This window comes from Zeus faber (assembly GCF_960531495.2).
Source record: "Zeus faber genome assembly, chromosome: 2".
NCBI classification, from domain to species: domain Eukaryota; kingdom Metazoa; phylum Chordata; class Actinopteri; order Zeiformes; family Zeidae; genus Zeus; species Zeus faber.
Genome location: NC_137189.1, coordinates 33308607 through 33326546, shown reverse-complemented (window position 1 = coordinate 33326546; position 17940 = coordinate 33308607). Strand labels below are relative to the sequence as shown.

Sequence of the window (17940 nt, the reverse complement as noted above, 5' to 3'; positions counted from 1 at the left end):
GGAACACAACGTCGCGTCTGGCATCAGGTTATATCCGAAAAGAATGTCTTCATTTGCAAAATGACCAAAGAGATAAAATATCAGGTGAACAGCCCCGCAGACATCAGCCATGTAAGACGGCTCACACACACACGCACACACACACACACACACACACACACACACACACACACACACACACACACACACACACACACACACACACACACACACACACACACACACACACACACACACACACACACACACACACACACACACACACACACACTCACACACTCATAGTTTGTAACCTGTAACCTCTACAGAGCGATGGAGTCTACACCACACAGTGCACACAACGCGAATGGACGTTTGGAACCACAACCTGCACATTAATAAGGAATTGGATGATGCTGTTACAAAGCGTCTTGGTCCGCAAACTGAGCGGAAGTTTTCGACATTTGCCGTGACGCCCGAACACTCAACTTCAGGCCAAATTGTGTCTTTGTTTTTTACTAATTCCTGCTCCGTACGCCGATCGATTTGGATGAAATTTGACCCATGAGATGTCTGCGACGTCCCGGTTCAACCGTGTCCGTAGCTACAGCAGTCGTCCTGTTCCAGACAGGTCATGGAAAGTGCCAAGGAGAAGGAAAAAAAAAAAAATCTGAACAATAACAATAGGGTTGGGCCTCTAATAATAATAATAATAATAATAATAATAATAAATATATATTAGTACCTTAAGTACATTTACATTATTGACACATTTATGACTCTGATTAATGAGTGCGGCCCAACAAATTAGCATCACCCTGGGCAGCATGCTGTAGTCCACATTTAATCCACATCGGTCTGAAGTCAGAACTTAGTGAAATACTCTTGAATTGTACGATTATGGAACTCGGAAATTTGTAATTGCTGTCAATATGAAATGGTGGTGTGTTTGTGGGAAACTCAGAAAACGAATACGTTCCTTACACGACTAATATTATAATATATTTTTTCATTATCAAAAACAATAGGGCTCCCACACCTTTGGCTGGACCCCTAATAATAATAATTATAATAATAATTATTATTATTATTATTATAATACATATAGCTGCAGGCAGCAATGCCTGGTTAGTCAACAAAATGATGTACAAGCCGTATTCGCAATACTGAAGAATTTAAGGTTAATATAATTTTTTTCTGTAATTTATTCCATAACAGAAATATTATTGCCTGTAATGGAATACACCCTTATGTTATATTGTCAACAAATCTGGCTTTGATTATGAAAGCGTTCATTGTAGACTACCATTCATTTGGAATTTGGCTTCAGGACTGGGAAGGCTAAGGAATTTTGCTATGGACTGATAACCCCCCAATCATCAGTCGTTGTCCTAGTATGACAACGAAAAGAAACGTTAAGTGTCGTACTACTAAACAACGTAAACTGTCACTCCCCCCATTAAATGCAAATAATAACATTTGGCAGCTTCACTGGTGATTCCTCGCTGGCTGCTTTGGAAAAGATGTTAGACAAGTCAGACGAAAAGACTGCACCACTGTGAAATTCAAAAGGCAAACAAGCAAAAGCAAAAAGCCTGCAACAGCATCAGCGTAGCATTGTCTCTTGACCGGAGTTGCAGATTGTCTGTGTATTTATCCGGAGTTGGTCATGCGTTGCGGACGGTGGCCTAGCGGTGATCCAGCGTGTTCTCCTCTCCGCTCGGACGGTTTATAAACTGCTTGTATTTTCGGGAATTTATGTCTTAAATTCCCCTTTTTTACAAGCCCCCGAGGATGATAACTGGCCTTTTTTTATTTATTTTATTTTTTTTACCTCTCCGCTCTCCGATCTCTCTGCGCCATCAACAGCGATCCTGCGCATCCCAATTTTCCCGTTTCTCCAAACAAAACCAAATAATAACGGTGAGTTTTCCATGATAGATGTATTCATTTTCCTAATTGAATGAAACAACGAAAAGGCCCGTGCCTTACAGGGAGACGTTCTCAATCACGCTTTTACCCGCGTCGCGCAATGATGATGCAGTGACACGAAGACGCGGGACGATTCTCTGTGACCAATCAGTATTCTGTAGTGTTTTCAAGGGACTTTTTGGTACAGCACCGCCGACAGAGGTGACAGAAACACTGTTTCTGAAACTACTTCTACGAATGTACCCCGATGTGGATCAAACTTGGACCACAGCATGTGTGGACTGCCCCAAGTACACATATTATTCATTTGTGTCTGTGGATTTGACTGGCAGAAGAATAAAAGCAAAAACAATAGGGATCCCATAAATTGTAGGTGCTTGTTATTGAAAATGTATTTCAAGTTATTCGTGCTATGACCCTTTTAATAAAGAAATAATGTTTTATTTTTAAGTTAGCAACAATACCTTGATAGTTTTTGTTCTGACGCAATCATACTACCGGAACTAGTTTAAGCGGACTTCCGTTTCCTCTCCTGCAGGTGTCGCATTGAGTGTAAACAATCAAACAAAGGACATGGAGCTATCAAAGGCAGAATAATAAGCATTTCATAAAATCATAAATATGACACACGGTCAAGAAGTCGACAAACACAAATCATGTTTAACATAATTTATATTTATTTTCTTTTGAACAAAATGTTAATAAATGTGTATTTGTCTTACGTCCAAAAAGATCATCATGAGTTGTGGGACGCGTTTTTTATAAATAACTTCATCCAAGTATTTTTTGTAGAAAAAAAATAAAATAAAATAGCAAACTAAAGCATCTCTATATGACAATATGACAACGTTATCATATTTTTTTCTCTATATTTGAACCCTTTTCTCTCGTTTCAAGCATCGTTTTTTTCTTCCATATATATATATCTCTATCTACATATATATCTATATATATATAGATATATAGATATATATATATCTATATATATATAAGGACCACTTCTCTTTTAACATCCAACTGAACCCTACTCATCAACTCACACCACGGCTTTAGACAACAGAAAAATGCAGCGACAAGTTCCTCAGAAAAACAGACCAAAAAAAGAAAAAAACATGAGGGGGTGAACGTAAAATTGCGAGGTGGGGCGGGGGTATTACTATTTACAACAGAAAGCGTAAGGGGCAGTTGTGGTGAAGGATTGGAGGGTTGGAGGGGGCATCTGCATAGATCCACAGGAATCAGATCGTCAAAATGTGGAAACCGTGTGTGCGTGCGCGTGTCTATGCGCGTGTGTGTGTGTGTGTACATGTGTGCGTGTGTGTGCGTGCGCATGCGTGTGTGCGTGCGTGTGTGTGTGCGTGCATGTGTGCTTGTGTGTGTGTGTGTGTGCGTGCATGTACGTGTGTGAAGGATTGGAGGGTTGGAGGAGGCATCTGCATAGATCCACAGGAATCAGATCGTCAAAGTGTGGAAACTGTGTGTGTGCGTGTGCTTGCGTGCGTTCGTGTGTGTGTGTGCGCCCGTGTGTGTGTGTGTGTGTGTGTGTGTGTGTGCGTGCGTGCCAGTGCGTGCCGGTGCGTGTGTGTGTTAGGAGCTGGGGCAGTGGGCGGGCGGTGAGCAGTGCAGGTTGCACGAATACAAGCATCATTTTTTTTTCATGGTTTCTAATACATCCGTTGCTGTCTTCTGGGGGGTGGTGGGGTTCCTGTTCTCAAAGTAGCAAAACAAACAAATCAACAAACAAAAAGAAAACAGTACATCACAAGAAATCCAGGCAAACAAACAAACAAACAAACAAAGAGCCAGACGGGACGGGAGAGGAGTTGGTTGAGTGGACGGAGGTCACGGAGCTGGTGACGATTGTGTGTCTGTTCCGGCTGGTGGTAGGACTTTGAAGGGTGTTTTCTCTTTTGGGGGAGATGCAGAAGTTATTACAGGGACGCGAGGCTCTCTATCTTTCTTTCTTTCTTTCTTTCTTTTTCTCCCCCCAGTAAGTAGCGCTGTTGGTGGAGGTGTACGCTGAAGAGTCGGACCATCCAAGGGCGGGACCTTCGCTGAAATTATGGACAGAGGGCGATGACGATGAAAATCTCATCCATCAGGTCCGTTCGATTAGTAGCATCATATTGATTACACTTTGATTTGTTTGTTGCCCCCCCCCCCCCCCCCCCCCCCTTATTTGCCATGCGCTGTCGACGGCTTCAGATTTTTCAGGACATTTTTAATAACACTTTAGAACTTGCATGCCTGGTATATAAGATGCCATTTGGGGAGGGAGGTGTCCAGTTGGTGCATTCCCAACCACATTTTGAAGTGTAATGTTTATTGGTGGGCGGGGCACACTAGTAGCAGCAGGTCATGCGGGAAAACAAGAATAAAAGGAGGATGAATCAGCCCTTGAAAGACTTCTCTTGCAAGCTCAAGCAGCCCTTTTTTGTTCTAGTCTGGGACGTATCCAAGTTAAAGCACTACTCTGACTGTGGCCTTGGCTGAAGGAGCGAAGGTGTTAGGCTTCGGCAAATCTTCAAGCCAAGCTGCCGCCGAGGGACTTGACAGGAATGGGAGTCAGTACTTCAGCCATTCTGAGGGGGAAAACACGGGGCTGGGACCATGAGGACCACTCGTCGTAGGGGACCACGACTCGTCTTTAAATCTCTTCTGTACTTGAGACGATCTGACTCTGCGCTCTCTGGCCGAAAAGGCAAAAGCAGCTTCTGCGCAAATGACCACCCCACGTTCCGAGGCCCCAGTCAACACCAGCGCTTCGGCATTGAAATGTCGGTGAGCACCTTGGTTCAACCAAAGTCGTGTCCAAAATGGTGGCATTGACTGTTACCAAAGTGGCTTTTGGTGCGTTGATCTCTGAAGGGATGGCCTATTGTTTTGCATTTAGTCATGAGGCAGAAGTAAAAGGTGTAATTATTATTTTTACTGTTCGTAGGCGGTGCGCTGCCTCGCATGCTACCTAGCCATGCAGCTGGACAGCACGGCAGCTCCCACTTCTCAATGACACGCAAAGGAATTCCCCACAGTCATCCTGGGGTGTCTGGGGCCTAAAAAATATGGAGATAGATAACTACGCCTAACCCTTTCTATACGCCTACCTAAACGCCTTAGTACACCTAACTTGCTTAACGGCACGCTGCTGGGATTCATTACGTTTTACCCTCATTTGCTGACTTTTTAACAATACTGTGCATTTAATAAGGAAACGCATTGACTTTGACTTTGCCTAATGGTAAGCTGACCAGCCTCACCATTCAAATTCCACAAATTTGGGTTGGGTGTGGGGGGGTGGGGGGGGGGGGCAGGGGGTGAAGTAGATCCAGAGTAAATTAGGTAGCGGCCAAATACAAAGCCCAACATTGAGAGACAGGAACACCAAAAAAAAAAAATGTTCGCATTGAGAGAAACAAGACCAAATGGATTACAGATACTAACTCCCGTTTGGAACCCGAGGGAAAAGAATGATTAAATACAAAGTAGTTGGGACGCCGGGATGGGAATACATTTGATATTTAAAAAAAAATAAAAATAAATAATAATAATAATAATAACATTCTGGCAGGTGAAAATAAGCGACATCAGCATCAAAACGCGATGAGGGCAGCGAGGGCATCGCCGATGTATCTCTTTTTGGTTGAGCACAACTCTCAACTCTATCCATACCGACCAAAGGCAAAAGTAAATGTCGGAGGGTGGCGGCGGCGGTGTGGGTGGAAGAGACGGGGGGGAGCGGGGTGGGTGGGGGTGGGGGTGGGGGGGGGTTGCATGAGGAAAAAGCCGAAAGGAAAACGAAAGAGGGAACACCATGTGCTAGAAAACATTCAGACAGAGTAGAAAGGATGAGCGGGTTTTCAAGTGGCGAGAGGTCGAGCGTTTCTCTGCTTCTGTTTGTTAGTTGAGGGTGGGGGCGGGGGTGCATGGGGTGGGGGGGGGGCAATTTTGCACAAATGTCTTGCCCCCCCACCCCACCCCCCACCGATGCCAAGGGCTCCAATGCAAGCCCCCCTCCCCCCCACTCCCCCGCGTCGTGTTGTGGACAGTTCATTGGCGGTGGATTGTCCCCGGCAGCCGTGACACTGCCGAAAGTACTGTAAAGGAAAACGGTTTTGTTTCCTCGTGAGGCGACATCATTATACAAGCTAAGTCTTTTGATTTGACCTCCCCACCCCCCACCCACCACCCACCCACCCCCCGCGGGAGGTCTCACTCCTCGTTAGCGGCCCGCTCCTCCGGCACGAGGGCGGCGGTCGTGCCCGCCCACGTGGAGTTGCTGGAGGCTGAGATGATGATGACGGTGTGCAGGAGGACGAGCGCCAGCAGGCAGATCTTCAGGCGCCCGTGGCACAGTCTTGGGGAGGCGGCGGAGGTGGCCGAGGCCCCGGGGGGCCGGCAGGGGGGGGCAGTCCTTTCTAGCGTCCCGCCTGAAGGGGGGTCCGTGTGTAAGTCCCACCGGACGTCGCAGCACTCTGCCTCGCCGTCCGACGGGTGCTCTCCGAGAAGCCCTGCGGAGAAGGGCGGGAAGAAAATGACGTGAATAATAATCCCAAAAAGGAGAAGATACGCGCGGGGAAGCCGCGTAGGGATTGAAGGACGGGGTCGCTGCTTTTCAGCCCTGATGCAGCTTTTCACCGTGCTTGGATGCAGTCCAACGGGGCAAACGTTTAAGTAAAAGACAATAACATGTTGGACCGCCCTTTCCAAGAGAAACAAAAAGGTTGCAAATTGTGTAATTTGTCGTATTTCTCTTTAACACACTTGCCACACGTCAGCTTTTTTGGCTACATCTGCATGTAGTGTAAGAGACTAGAAACAGGAAGTTGTGCCGCTTCCTACTGATAACCTGCGGCAATTGCCACAAGTAGTTTGATGGTAAAAAGTGTATTAAAAATGTATTTATTTTAAAGTTATCCGAAACATGTATATCCGTAGTATAACTCTGAATATACAGCAAAAGTATAAATATAATGTTTTTTTAACATTATTTTTAATGTTTGGGGAAGGCTGGGGCTGTGAGACAGTCACGTTTTCCACTTTAGAGTTACCTGTGAAGTTCACTGTAAATCAGAAGACGAAGTTTCCAACCACCTCCAAAAAAACCTCTGATTGGAACTGTCCAAACAGGAATTTCTCTGTCATACTTGAGCCCTCAAAGATGCAGTTGGGGATTACGTTGTTAGAAATTCTAAAAATCTCCTCGACTAAAGTTGCTCCGCCCCCTCCGCCTGAGACCACTAGATGTCATCAAAATGCCTTTTGAATCCAAGCAAAGAATATATCACAACAACATATCACAATTTAACAGCCCAAGTATGACTATATGCTTCAAAAAGGTAGGCTCTGTCTTTGATTTGACGTATTGTAACATTTGACATAATATTAATATTGATCACAATATTCACTTGTGTATTCCAAACCCTGCTTTACAGGGTCAAACACATTGAACCACAATGTGCTAAAGTATGTCAGCCCGCCATGGAATGATCCAAACCGCATATCATGCAAAGGTTAAGGTTGTGTCCTCTAATCCACCGGTGTCAAAAATTTGGCCCGCAGGCCAAACTCAGCCACCAGGGGGTTCAGCCTGGCCTGTGGGATTATTTGGATCAAAAAAATAATTGTACAAAAAAAGGATATTTTAATCAAAATATATTATCAATATGTGTGTAAATCTTGTAGATACAGTGAAACCAATCGAAGTTTCTTCTTCTTCTTCTTCTGTGGGCTGCTCCCCTTAGGGGTCGCCACAGCGGATCATCTGCCTCCAACACCTTCTGTTCTGCGCAGCTTCCTCCCTTACACCAACTGCCTGCGTGTCCTCCCTCACCACATCCATAAAGCTTCTCTTTGGCCTTCCGCTTCTCCTCTTGCCTGGCAGCTCCAATTGAAGTTTAGTTCTCTTAAATATCAAACTAGTCAACCTTTGCTTTGGCTTAAAACTGTCATAGGGCTTGATTCTGAGTTTTTGGCCCGAAATACTGTAGCATCTACATGAGCTGCATCGGTGATGGCCACGCGCATGCGCGCATACACAGACTACCAATCAAGTGTCATGTTGTGACCAGACTGCCGGTGACTTCAAATTAATTTGCCAGCCTTGCCCTAATCATAATAAAACTTCAGGTATCGAGATGTGATGGTTCTTAATTCCATTATGTTTGTGATGATACACTGCAGTAGTAATAGAGTACGCTGACCTGTGCAGATGAAGCTGGGGCTCCCTCCGTGTATCAGGTCGTCGTTGTCGGGCAGGATGAATGGACAGCTCTGCTGCACCTCCAGGCAGTACTGGTGGCACGGAACCTTCCTCTGGCAGAAGAGCTGCGTGGTGGGGAAGTACTGAGCACACAGCCAGGGCTTGTAGGCCATCTGGAGAGGGTGGGGGGGGGGAGAAAGAGAGAGAGAGAGAGAGAGAGAGAGAGAGAGAGAGAGAGAGAGAGAGAGAGAGAGAGAGAGAGAGAGAGAGAGAGAGAGAGAGAGAGAGGAGTGGAGGGGGGAAGAGGAAGAGAGGAGAGAGGGTGAGAGAGGGAGAGAGGAGGGAGGGGATGAGAGCGTCGGGGGGTGAGAGGAGAGAGAGAGAGAGAGGGGTGAGAGAGGAGAGGAGGGGGAAGAGGAGGAGAGGAGAGAGGATGACAGGAGGGGAGGAGAGAGAGGGGGGAGAGGATGAGAGAGGAGGGGGGTGAGGAGAGAGAGAAAGAGAGAGGAGGCGAAAGAGGAGTGGAGGGGGAAGGAGGAGGATGAGAGAGAGGGGTGAAAGAGGAGGGGAGGCGAGGGGGGAGAGGAGAGAGGATGAGAGAGGAGGAGAGAGAGAGAGAGAGAGAGAGAGAGGAAGGGGGCGAGGGTTTGTGAGAGGAGGGAAAGAGGAGAGGAGGGGAGGGCGGAAGAGGAGGGGAAGAGAGGATGAGAGGAGGGGAGAGAGAAGGGAGAAGAAAAAGAGAGAGGAAGAAAAGGGGAGGAGGACGAGAGGATGGAGGGGTGGAGAAGAAAGGAAAGGAAACGTGACATACACATAATTGAAGAGACTAGAAACAGGAAGTCGCACGGCTTCCTACCGGCAACTTTGCTGCAGGCAACGTTGCATTTGACACGGGAAATATTCAAAACAAAAAACGTTTTTGTTTTTTTTTGTTGTTGTTTTTGATGTTTGGGGAAGACTGTGGCTGTAAAGTTCACCTTAAATCTGAAGACCAGTCTTCCAACCCCTCGAAAAAAAACAACCAAAAAAAAACAACAGGGAAACAGAATTTTCTCTGTAAGCCTTCCGCCCTCATCATTAGAAGGAGCAAGAGACTGAGCCCTTGACAAGATGCAAATGTTTAAAAGGGAGGTGTACTCTACCACCCTTCTACCAGTATGTGACTGGGTCTGTGTGGGGAGCGGCATGAGAACCTGCTCTCTCTTGACAACTACCCATTTACCTGACACCTAACCCACAAAAGCCAAGGAGACAAGATGATTATGCGAGGAGGAGGTGGTGTGGATCAGGTGGATCAGACCAATTTCAAGTAAAGACGTCTAAATATAACCCGATCTTATTTCGGAGAAAGAGCCGCGGTGTCGCGTCGCTGGAACTCCAGTTTGACAATATCTGTAATCGAGTGGAGGGTTCTCCGAAAGTAAAAAATAAAAAAAGACGTTCATTTTCCCCCAGAGACATTGTTACGTTATAGGAGGTCTTTCAACACGTGCAATTTGTTTGTAATGACCATTCATACAGGACAGTTTCATTGGAAATGCTTCAATGGCCAGGGACACAATGCAATGTTAAAGGGAAAAGAAATGGCTTGTTTTACTTGTGGAACCCATGCTGACAAAGATAATTCAGCCCAATTTTCCACTCAGTGATACCAGTATCAGGGGTGCAGTTCGCTGCATAGCTCCATGGCACCAACCACTCTCATTAGGGGCTTGGCGTTCGGATGCAGATACAGCGAGCAGCTATGAAGATAACAGTTCCTGACCGCCAACGGAAGGGCCAGGTCGGTAGGCAAATGACAGGGAAGATTTGTCCTGGACCATTGTCAGGTCAGCGCCATGCCGGAGCAACACAAGGCCTCGTCCGGCTATTGTCCACAAGAGAGCTTCGGACAGCTGGGGCAACTTAACGCTTTCTACTGGCCTTGCAACGGTACACCCTTTGAATGTAGTCGGGGGAAAGTTGAACAAAATGGGGAAGTGTCATGTCTCATAGCCACAACATTAAATTAACTATGCTCCCTTAACATGGACTTTTCTGGATTCATGCACTGGGCACTTAGTCCACTTAGGCCTTAGTGAGGACCTCGACATCCGGCCTTTTTTGTGAATGTATGTCTTGTGTCAGATCTGAAATTATAATATTGTATGTTGTGTCATCTCTTCAGAGTGTTTCCCTGCTGTTTATGGTGTTTTATGGTGTTACAGGTTCCCTTGGTCTAAATAACACAGATACTTTCAATATGAGACAGAGGCGCCTCAAATAGATAGTACATATGACGGCTGGTTAGCCCGAGTCCTTATTCATGTACCACCAATAGATATTGGTGGTACATGAATTGTATTTCTTTCTATATATATTGTTATTATTAAACCTTGTGTATATACAGTATGTTACCCATCTATACAAATCTGGGTATTTTTAAATAACCAGTAAAATTTGTATATCTATGAAAGTTTGTATATTTGTATATATGTATGATATGTAATATGGAAGATGACACCTCTTTAATTCCCCCCGGGATGCCTGTTCTCACACTGTGTGTTCGGGTACGAAACCGTAGGAAAAGTGAGTTACGCTTCACGGCACTACGTCACTTCCTTGATGTTTGGCTCCAGTAACTCCCTTTTTTTGCCCTGGAAAAATGTATTTAAAAAATGACAAATTATAAACTTGCCGGTCAAAATGTCCGCTAACAATGCTCATACAAAACGCAGCCGCTCCAACTCCCTGAGGTGCGGGCGAGACGGGCCGGCGGTGCGCCCGACACCCGCACCTCAGCCGGCGCACGGCGGCCCTCACTTTCGTTACATCACAGGGTTTGTTTCACGCTCTTGACTCGAGTGTGCGAGCCGATCCGCCAGGCCGAGCACATCTGGTACCTACAGCATGGGGCAGATCCTCGCACCCTCCTGCGCACGGCTCAGGGAAGCGGCGAGGTCCGTGCAAGGGGCTCTGTAACCCTGGTGTACATTATATCTGCATTTGTAAAGCAGAATGTTATTGAAATGTGACCGATAAGGTTCAAATTTTTCCGGTAAAATCAATTATTTTCGGACACCGGAACGAGTTTTACGACAGTGGTATAAAAGTGCAATTGCACTCTGAAACTGGGCGCCAAATCCCAAATACCAAAAGTTACATACTGTAGTGCTGCTTTAACACTCGGTGCACTGTCACATGGTCTTGTCATTTAAAGATGGCGACTCTCTGGTGTATCAGAAGTCTGAGGAAGAGCCTTGTGCTCGAAATGTCACCACATGCTATAAATCCTTTAAACGGGAGCAAATTTTGATGCGTGAAATCTCTCCTTTCTACTTTACAAGATTTTTTTGGGATCCAGCACCCATTTGATTCGGTATCGGATGTGCGTGTGTTATTTATCGCTTTCATGGCCACAACAAACTAATAATAATCAAATGGACATGAAGCTGAGCCTGGGGGGTGCAGTGGCCACAGAGCTCAGCGCAGCTCGAGGATCACGCTTTCTTTGGCGCTAATTCCAAGAGTCAATAGAAAACACAAAACCTTGGCACTGGCATGGATGTTGTAGGAATAGGCAACGGCTGACAACGTAGAGGCATATCCCTTTTGGGGTTATAGCTGCTGTCCCAGAGGGATATTCTGTGATCTGTGTGTACACCTGTATTTAATCACCGCAGGCTTTGGTCAAAATCCACTATGACCACTTCCCCAATTTGATTGACAGCGTTCAGCCGCACCCGCCATCCACCGTTACCCCTACGACAATTGTTTGCGTCTCCAAAGCAATGAGAACATTTTATCGTCACGGTTACAGTCCAGCGCGGGCAGAAGGTCAGCGGCTGATGAAACTGACCATGGAATGCTGTGGTCAGCGGTGACCTTTTTCGAGCAGAGTTTTGCCAAAGTGCATGGGGAAGAGGTGGACGTTTTAATCGGATGGATGGCCTCAGCCCTCGGCATGTCGGGTCGACGTCGGTTTAGGCCTCTCTCCACCCACAAGCCTCCTGTGTGTAGTACTTAGTGTGGGAGCCATTACAGTCACAGCCAACGCTGCGTTTCCACCTCAGGATCGAGGAACCTTTGTAGGAACTCTGTGCGTTTTCACCGCAAGGACCAGGGTCGAAATTAAGTTCCGGGGGCAAAGTCCCAGGAACCAGAAAGTCCCTGCTGGGCGGGGTAGTACTTTTCAAAAGTTCCGGAACGTTGGGCTCGCAGCGCTGAACACTTCTGATTGGTCGAGAACTCGCAGCATTTTATTTCAGACACCTTTTTGAAAAAAATCTGTAGATGAAAACTGACTGTATGAACAGTTTTGTTCAAAAGAAGAGAAATGTAATTGTTTTCCGTTTTTTGATAATAAAATACTGAAAATGACAAAACGGCAGAGTGTATGTATGTGTATATATATATATATATATATATAAAAAAAAAAAAAAATATATATATATATATATATATATATATATATATAAATATATATATATATATATATATATATATATATATGAATAAACACGTGTTACATATACTGCAGCCAGCCGGATTTTGCCCTCCTACACAGTAGACCCAGGTTCGATTCCTTGTGTGTGAACTCATGGGTTTCAATATGTTTCAAACTTGATGATAAAATGTGAAAAGCGAAAGTGAAATTATTTTTTTTTTGACAGTAAATACAAGGACAGAAGAATAAAATGGATAAAGAAAGACAACCAATGTGATATTCCACTTTCACTTTGGTTGTCTTTCTTCATCCATGTTATTCTTCTTGTTGTTGTAAAGTCCTCTGCACCAATGCCACCTGCTGGAATGGAGAGGTTTTTTGTATCGTTTTTCATACGTCAGCGGATTCATTTGCATACATTTTGTGGGCCTTAAGACGGCGGAGGAAACGCAGACACCAACGGGCTGAAGGAACCTTTTACTCCCTGGAAAAAAGTTCCCAGGACTAAAAGTTCCAGGAACTTTGGGTGGAAACGCAGCCATTGTTACAGTACCTGTTAACATCTGCAAAGTATTGTTGCAATGGCAGTAAGGCCATTAGCTATTCTGGTTCACACGGGCTGTACATGGCAACAGTCCTTACTAAGATAAGGTAAGACTATTCATCCCTGGAGGAAAATCATATGTTACAGCAGGGGAAAAAAACTGTGCAGTCAAGAAAGAGCTACACAATAAATTGATAAGAAATAGCTCAGGAGGTAGAGCTGGTCGTCTAGTAACCTAAAGGTTGCTGGTTTGATTCCAGGCTCCTCCTGCTAGCATGCTGTAGTGTCCTTGAGCAAGACACTTAACCCCTAATTGCTCCGTGTTGTAATTGTAATGTAAAAAAACCACACAGGTGAGTATCTATCTTCACAAGATAACATCACTATGCCAACTAGTTGCACTATTTTAACTAACAGTAGTAGTAGTAGTAGTAGCACTATGCAAACTAGCAGCACAATGCTAACTAGTAGCACTATACCAACTAGTAGCATTATGCTAACTTGTGAGCCCAATAGGGGCAGGTGGAAGTCGACAGTAAGTATAAGTTACAGTGTTGCAGCATTCATACTAATTACTATACATTATGAATATATGATATGAATATAAATTGGAGACATGGTATATAAATATGGGGCTTATACCCTTGCACAACCCCATTGAAGAGCATTTGAACCACCGCTGATAAGGTCAATCAGGTCGGCCCAGAGGACCACGCCCCCGCACTCTCTCTCTTGTTATAAGGGACAACATATAATTTTCTCAATCGAAAACAGCCCTTTACCGAGCTGTACTAGTGAGGGTCAGGGCCAAGTACAGCGGCACCATACCTTGTTTCTCACAAGCTCCTATTTGTGGGTGCTCTAAAACACAAACATCAACACCACCATGGACCATCCCTGCAGATCTTAAACGAGCGGAGAGAATGATGCTCCTATCGCCGCACTGATAGAACGAGCATGAGTAATGTCAGAAATACGGCAGCCAGCAAGGCCGTTTGGTATAAACATTGCAGATACAAGGCCTGGGTATTATTCCAGGATACTGATGTTCGGTTTCCTTTGCCTCTTTGTCCTCGTTTCCTTGGCATATCTCTCCTTACACACACCTTCCCAAACCCTGTGACCGGGACGGGCCGATGCCCGACCAGAAAAATGCCTCCGCGCGTCGGGGGTTGCCAGACCCATCCAAGTGGTGACTGTTTTTGCCAATACTGGCTCGTAATAGGGTGTGGTCCCTAACAGTTCAGTCACGTGCAGGCCCGCCATCCGCCCTTAATAATTCAGAACTGCCCCACCATGGATGGAAAAACGTTGCATTTGAGACGTTGACCGGCATTAAGTTTAGGCACAGAATAGAAAATACGTGCATTCAATTGAATGACCGTACATTAGTTGCACGCAGGCAGCACGAAATGGACGTCGAGAAAGAAAGACGACGGGACGCAAAGGAGTAGTGCTCATGCCAAAACATGGAAACACCAAATGAAAAAGGAGTTTAAACTTTGAAGAAGCTTGATGACATTGCAGCTGCAATGATGAATCACACTGAGTTGTTTGCCAATTAGCAGACAACTCAATAAATATATAGAGGTCTGAAAATTATCACTTCAGCGAACAGAGTTCCAGAGAGGCCAATAGTGCCCAAATTGAGAGTGCGTTGGTCACAAATGCTGCCTCAATGGGTACAGTCTGAAATACCGCGACGTTCGCTCACCCCCAGAGATAGATGCACGTACGTTGGAATGTATACAAGGCCAACGTCCAAAAGTGCATAACCTGGTGTAAAGGAGCACAAAACCAGATGAGTCATCTCTCGTCAGGTCATCTTTGATTCAGTCATGTTCCTGATTGCAAGAAGCCAAAGGAGGCCTTCAACCCGCGATGTCTGTTGCCAACCGTTAAAGGAGGTGGGGATCCAGGCGCACCCTAGGAGGCAAAACCCCTGTTGGTCTCCGGGTGTTCCCATATTCCAGGATGATGGTACAGACCGCTGAGCAAACAGCGCCGAAGTCACGGAGAGTCACGTGGGAAGTCACGGAGAGAAGGGTGCAAAGTCGATTTCCACCTCCTTCGTCCCTAAAAGAACTGGAGGCTCTTCTTTTGTCTTGAAGGGCGCTGCAATACACCGCCACACACCCAGGACTGCAGGAACGTGCGATGGCATTCCACAGTTGCAGGCATTGTTATTTTAATCTTTTAGGTTCTTGATATTATATTCTAAATACTGTATATATTGCATGTGTTTCCATTCTTTTGCGTACGGGATAGTGTATGGGAGAGTAATAGTCTTTATACAACAGTAAAAACAGGACAAGACTAATTTAAAAATTCTAAAAATAAATTGCAGCGGTTGAAGAGTTACAATTCCCTCACATGACAATGGGCTTGGTGACAGGATGTCTATTCACAGCATGTCTGATCTGAAGATAAGCTGTATTTTAGCTGCTCACAAATGCGCTGTTACCCATTTAATAAAGGGTGTTGGCAACCGTGGAGTATGATCAAAAAAATAATGTTCGCCTTAAAATATGAAAATTAACAACTTCTGGACTGATGGTCTATCGCCGTGTCAGAGGATTTTCATTACACTCTGAGTAAATAGAAATTACAGTTATTGAGCTATGGCTTAAAACTGAATTTTCATCATTTTCCTTTTTCACAGAATCAGACGGAGTAGGATGAGGACCACAAGGGGAAATGGAGGAAATGCGGAAACTGCCAACGGTAGCAGAAACCTTTCAGAGGCGCCGTGAAATCCTTGCTCAAAATGGAGCAAGGAATTTGGATAGGGCAGTTGCGGAATCCATCTGGACGAAATGAGTTCTGGGCTACGCTGTCAAGAAGCATGGGCGCATGAGCGGTTCAATCCCATCGGCTACCAAATAGAAATACGTCATCTACACAGTGATCTACCAAAATCTTCACTGAAACCAGAGACCTCATACCTCGAGACTCCCAGAGAGAAGCTATTTCACACCCGGTCTATAGGGGGTGGGCTAGTCTACATCTTTATGTCTAGTAAATCAAATCAAATGCCCCAGGTACGTTTGCAGTGCGCCCATATCCGTGTTGAAGGGAGGTGGACGTTTCCTTTGCTTATTTGTGTTACAGAGAGGTCTTAGGCACAGTTTATTGTGCCCAAAGCTGCTTGGCCAGACAAGCACTCGTTGAAGGACAGACCACAGCCCAAAAAAAAAGTGACAGAGGCAGCGTTGTGTTATGAATTCAACGGCGGGATCTTTTAATCTGTTTTCAAGACGTTTCCGAACGCCTTGATTGAATTCAAGGCCGTGGCAGACCACATAAGTGTTTTGTTTTTTTTCCCCCAACTGCAGGCGTCAGTCACTAAGAACTATGCAACCAAAATAATAACATAATGATAATATGAACTCAGTACTTCTGTTCTGGATGTAGTGTACTATTTTTTGCCACAAAATGATATAGGTTACTGTAGTCTGTTTGCTTTTTAATTCTTTTAATGTCAGGAAAAGGAAACACAGGACGGAGCTGGGGATCGCGGTCCCGCCCTGATGAATTTCTCATGTGGTCCCCCGTGGGAAGTAATTGCCCACGCCTGGTCCTCGCTCTAGAGATTTAACAATTGTTTTTTTTTTTATCTGATCAGCATCCCAGATGGCCAGTCCAGGCCTGGAATTAAGAATGGAAGTGCACCGACGGGGGACACGTCTTCCAAACAAGTTACGGCTTACCCAAAAGGACAAACGACAAACTGTAGGTTTTAGGTTTTGTGGTTTCGTCGAATGATCTTATCTGAGACTGCATGCCATTGCATTCATGCTGAACTACTCCAACTTTGCATTTATTTATTATTATGAAATGATATGTTTCACCTTTGTGGTGAGAATGGCAGAAGACACACATGGATTTCATGTTTTGGGTAGTCTCCACCATGCAGCCTGCAAAGCTGTATCTCCAACACTGTCAAGGCCTCGTCAGAGGAGATCGATCCTCCTTCACCCAATCGGCAAAAGCTTCCACGTTAACTTGCCAGAAACTGACACACCTTTCACTCCCAGAACATAACTCACACACGTTGAACCCGCCTGCACTTGCAGAAAAATCACCCAGACTGACAGGCAGGGTAAAGAATAATAATATAATTCTGAAAAGAAAAGAGCTGACATTTCACATGATGATGATAATAATAATAATAATAATAATAATAATAATAATAATAACAATAATAATAATAATAATAATAATAATAGTATAGTTAAAGCTGCTGTTATAATTGTATTCATTTATTTATTGTTGTATACCAAAATAAGAACTTATCTCAGGGTCTGTGGCTTTACTAGCAGTGTATTGAAGATGTACTGTTCCAAAGAGCCGGTGAGAGATTTTTGGGAGTCTTTCCTGAGGGTGTATGTTTGGAAATGCCAGGAAAAGAGTAGCAAACACATGAAAAAAAAAATGTTTGTTTGAAAGCCTAAAAGTCCGGAAGGAACGTAATGATCAGCCGTCAGAAATGGAGATATTGTTCCGTTTTCGACACAGTTCTAGGCACGGCCGCTGACCGATGGAGGGAGCTGAACGATCGATACACACACCAACACAAATGGAAATAAACAGTTTAACAAGCACAGAGCAGTTGAGAACTGTCATCGTCCCCAATACATCTCTTTACGGTTGAATCCCCACAGAATCCTCCACCACTTTGTAATGTTTTGGGAGGAAATTTGCGCTCAAACAAGCTGCAATACAACCCCGCCCCAAAATCAAACCACTGATCACTGATGCATCTGCAAATGTATCACCAGTTGGAGAAAGTGTAGGCGTAGCATTCTACTCATTTTATGCACGTTTGTATGTCTGTCTGTATGTATGTATGTGTGTGTG

General features: G+C 44.9%; 1 protein-coding gene across 1 annotated transcript in view; it reads right to left on the bottom strand.

The window, feature by feature from the left end:
* Positions 1-6120: 6120 nt before the first annotated feature.
* nalf1a (NALCN channel auxiliary factor 1a) overlaps positions 6121-17940 on the bottom strand; it is a gene marked incomplete at both ends in the record, with an annotated part of 31271 nt that continues 19451 nt past the window's right edge. Inside the window, 2 exons of the mRNA XM_080023884.1 lie at positions 6121-6419; positions 8112-8283. Of these exons, the coding sequence (XP_079880010.1) occupies positions 6121-6419; positions 8112-8283 (471 nt within the window). The remainder of the gene's footprint in view (positions 6420-8111; positions 8284-17940) is intronic.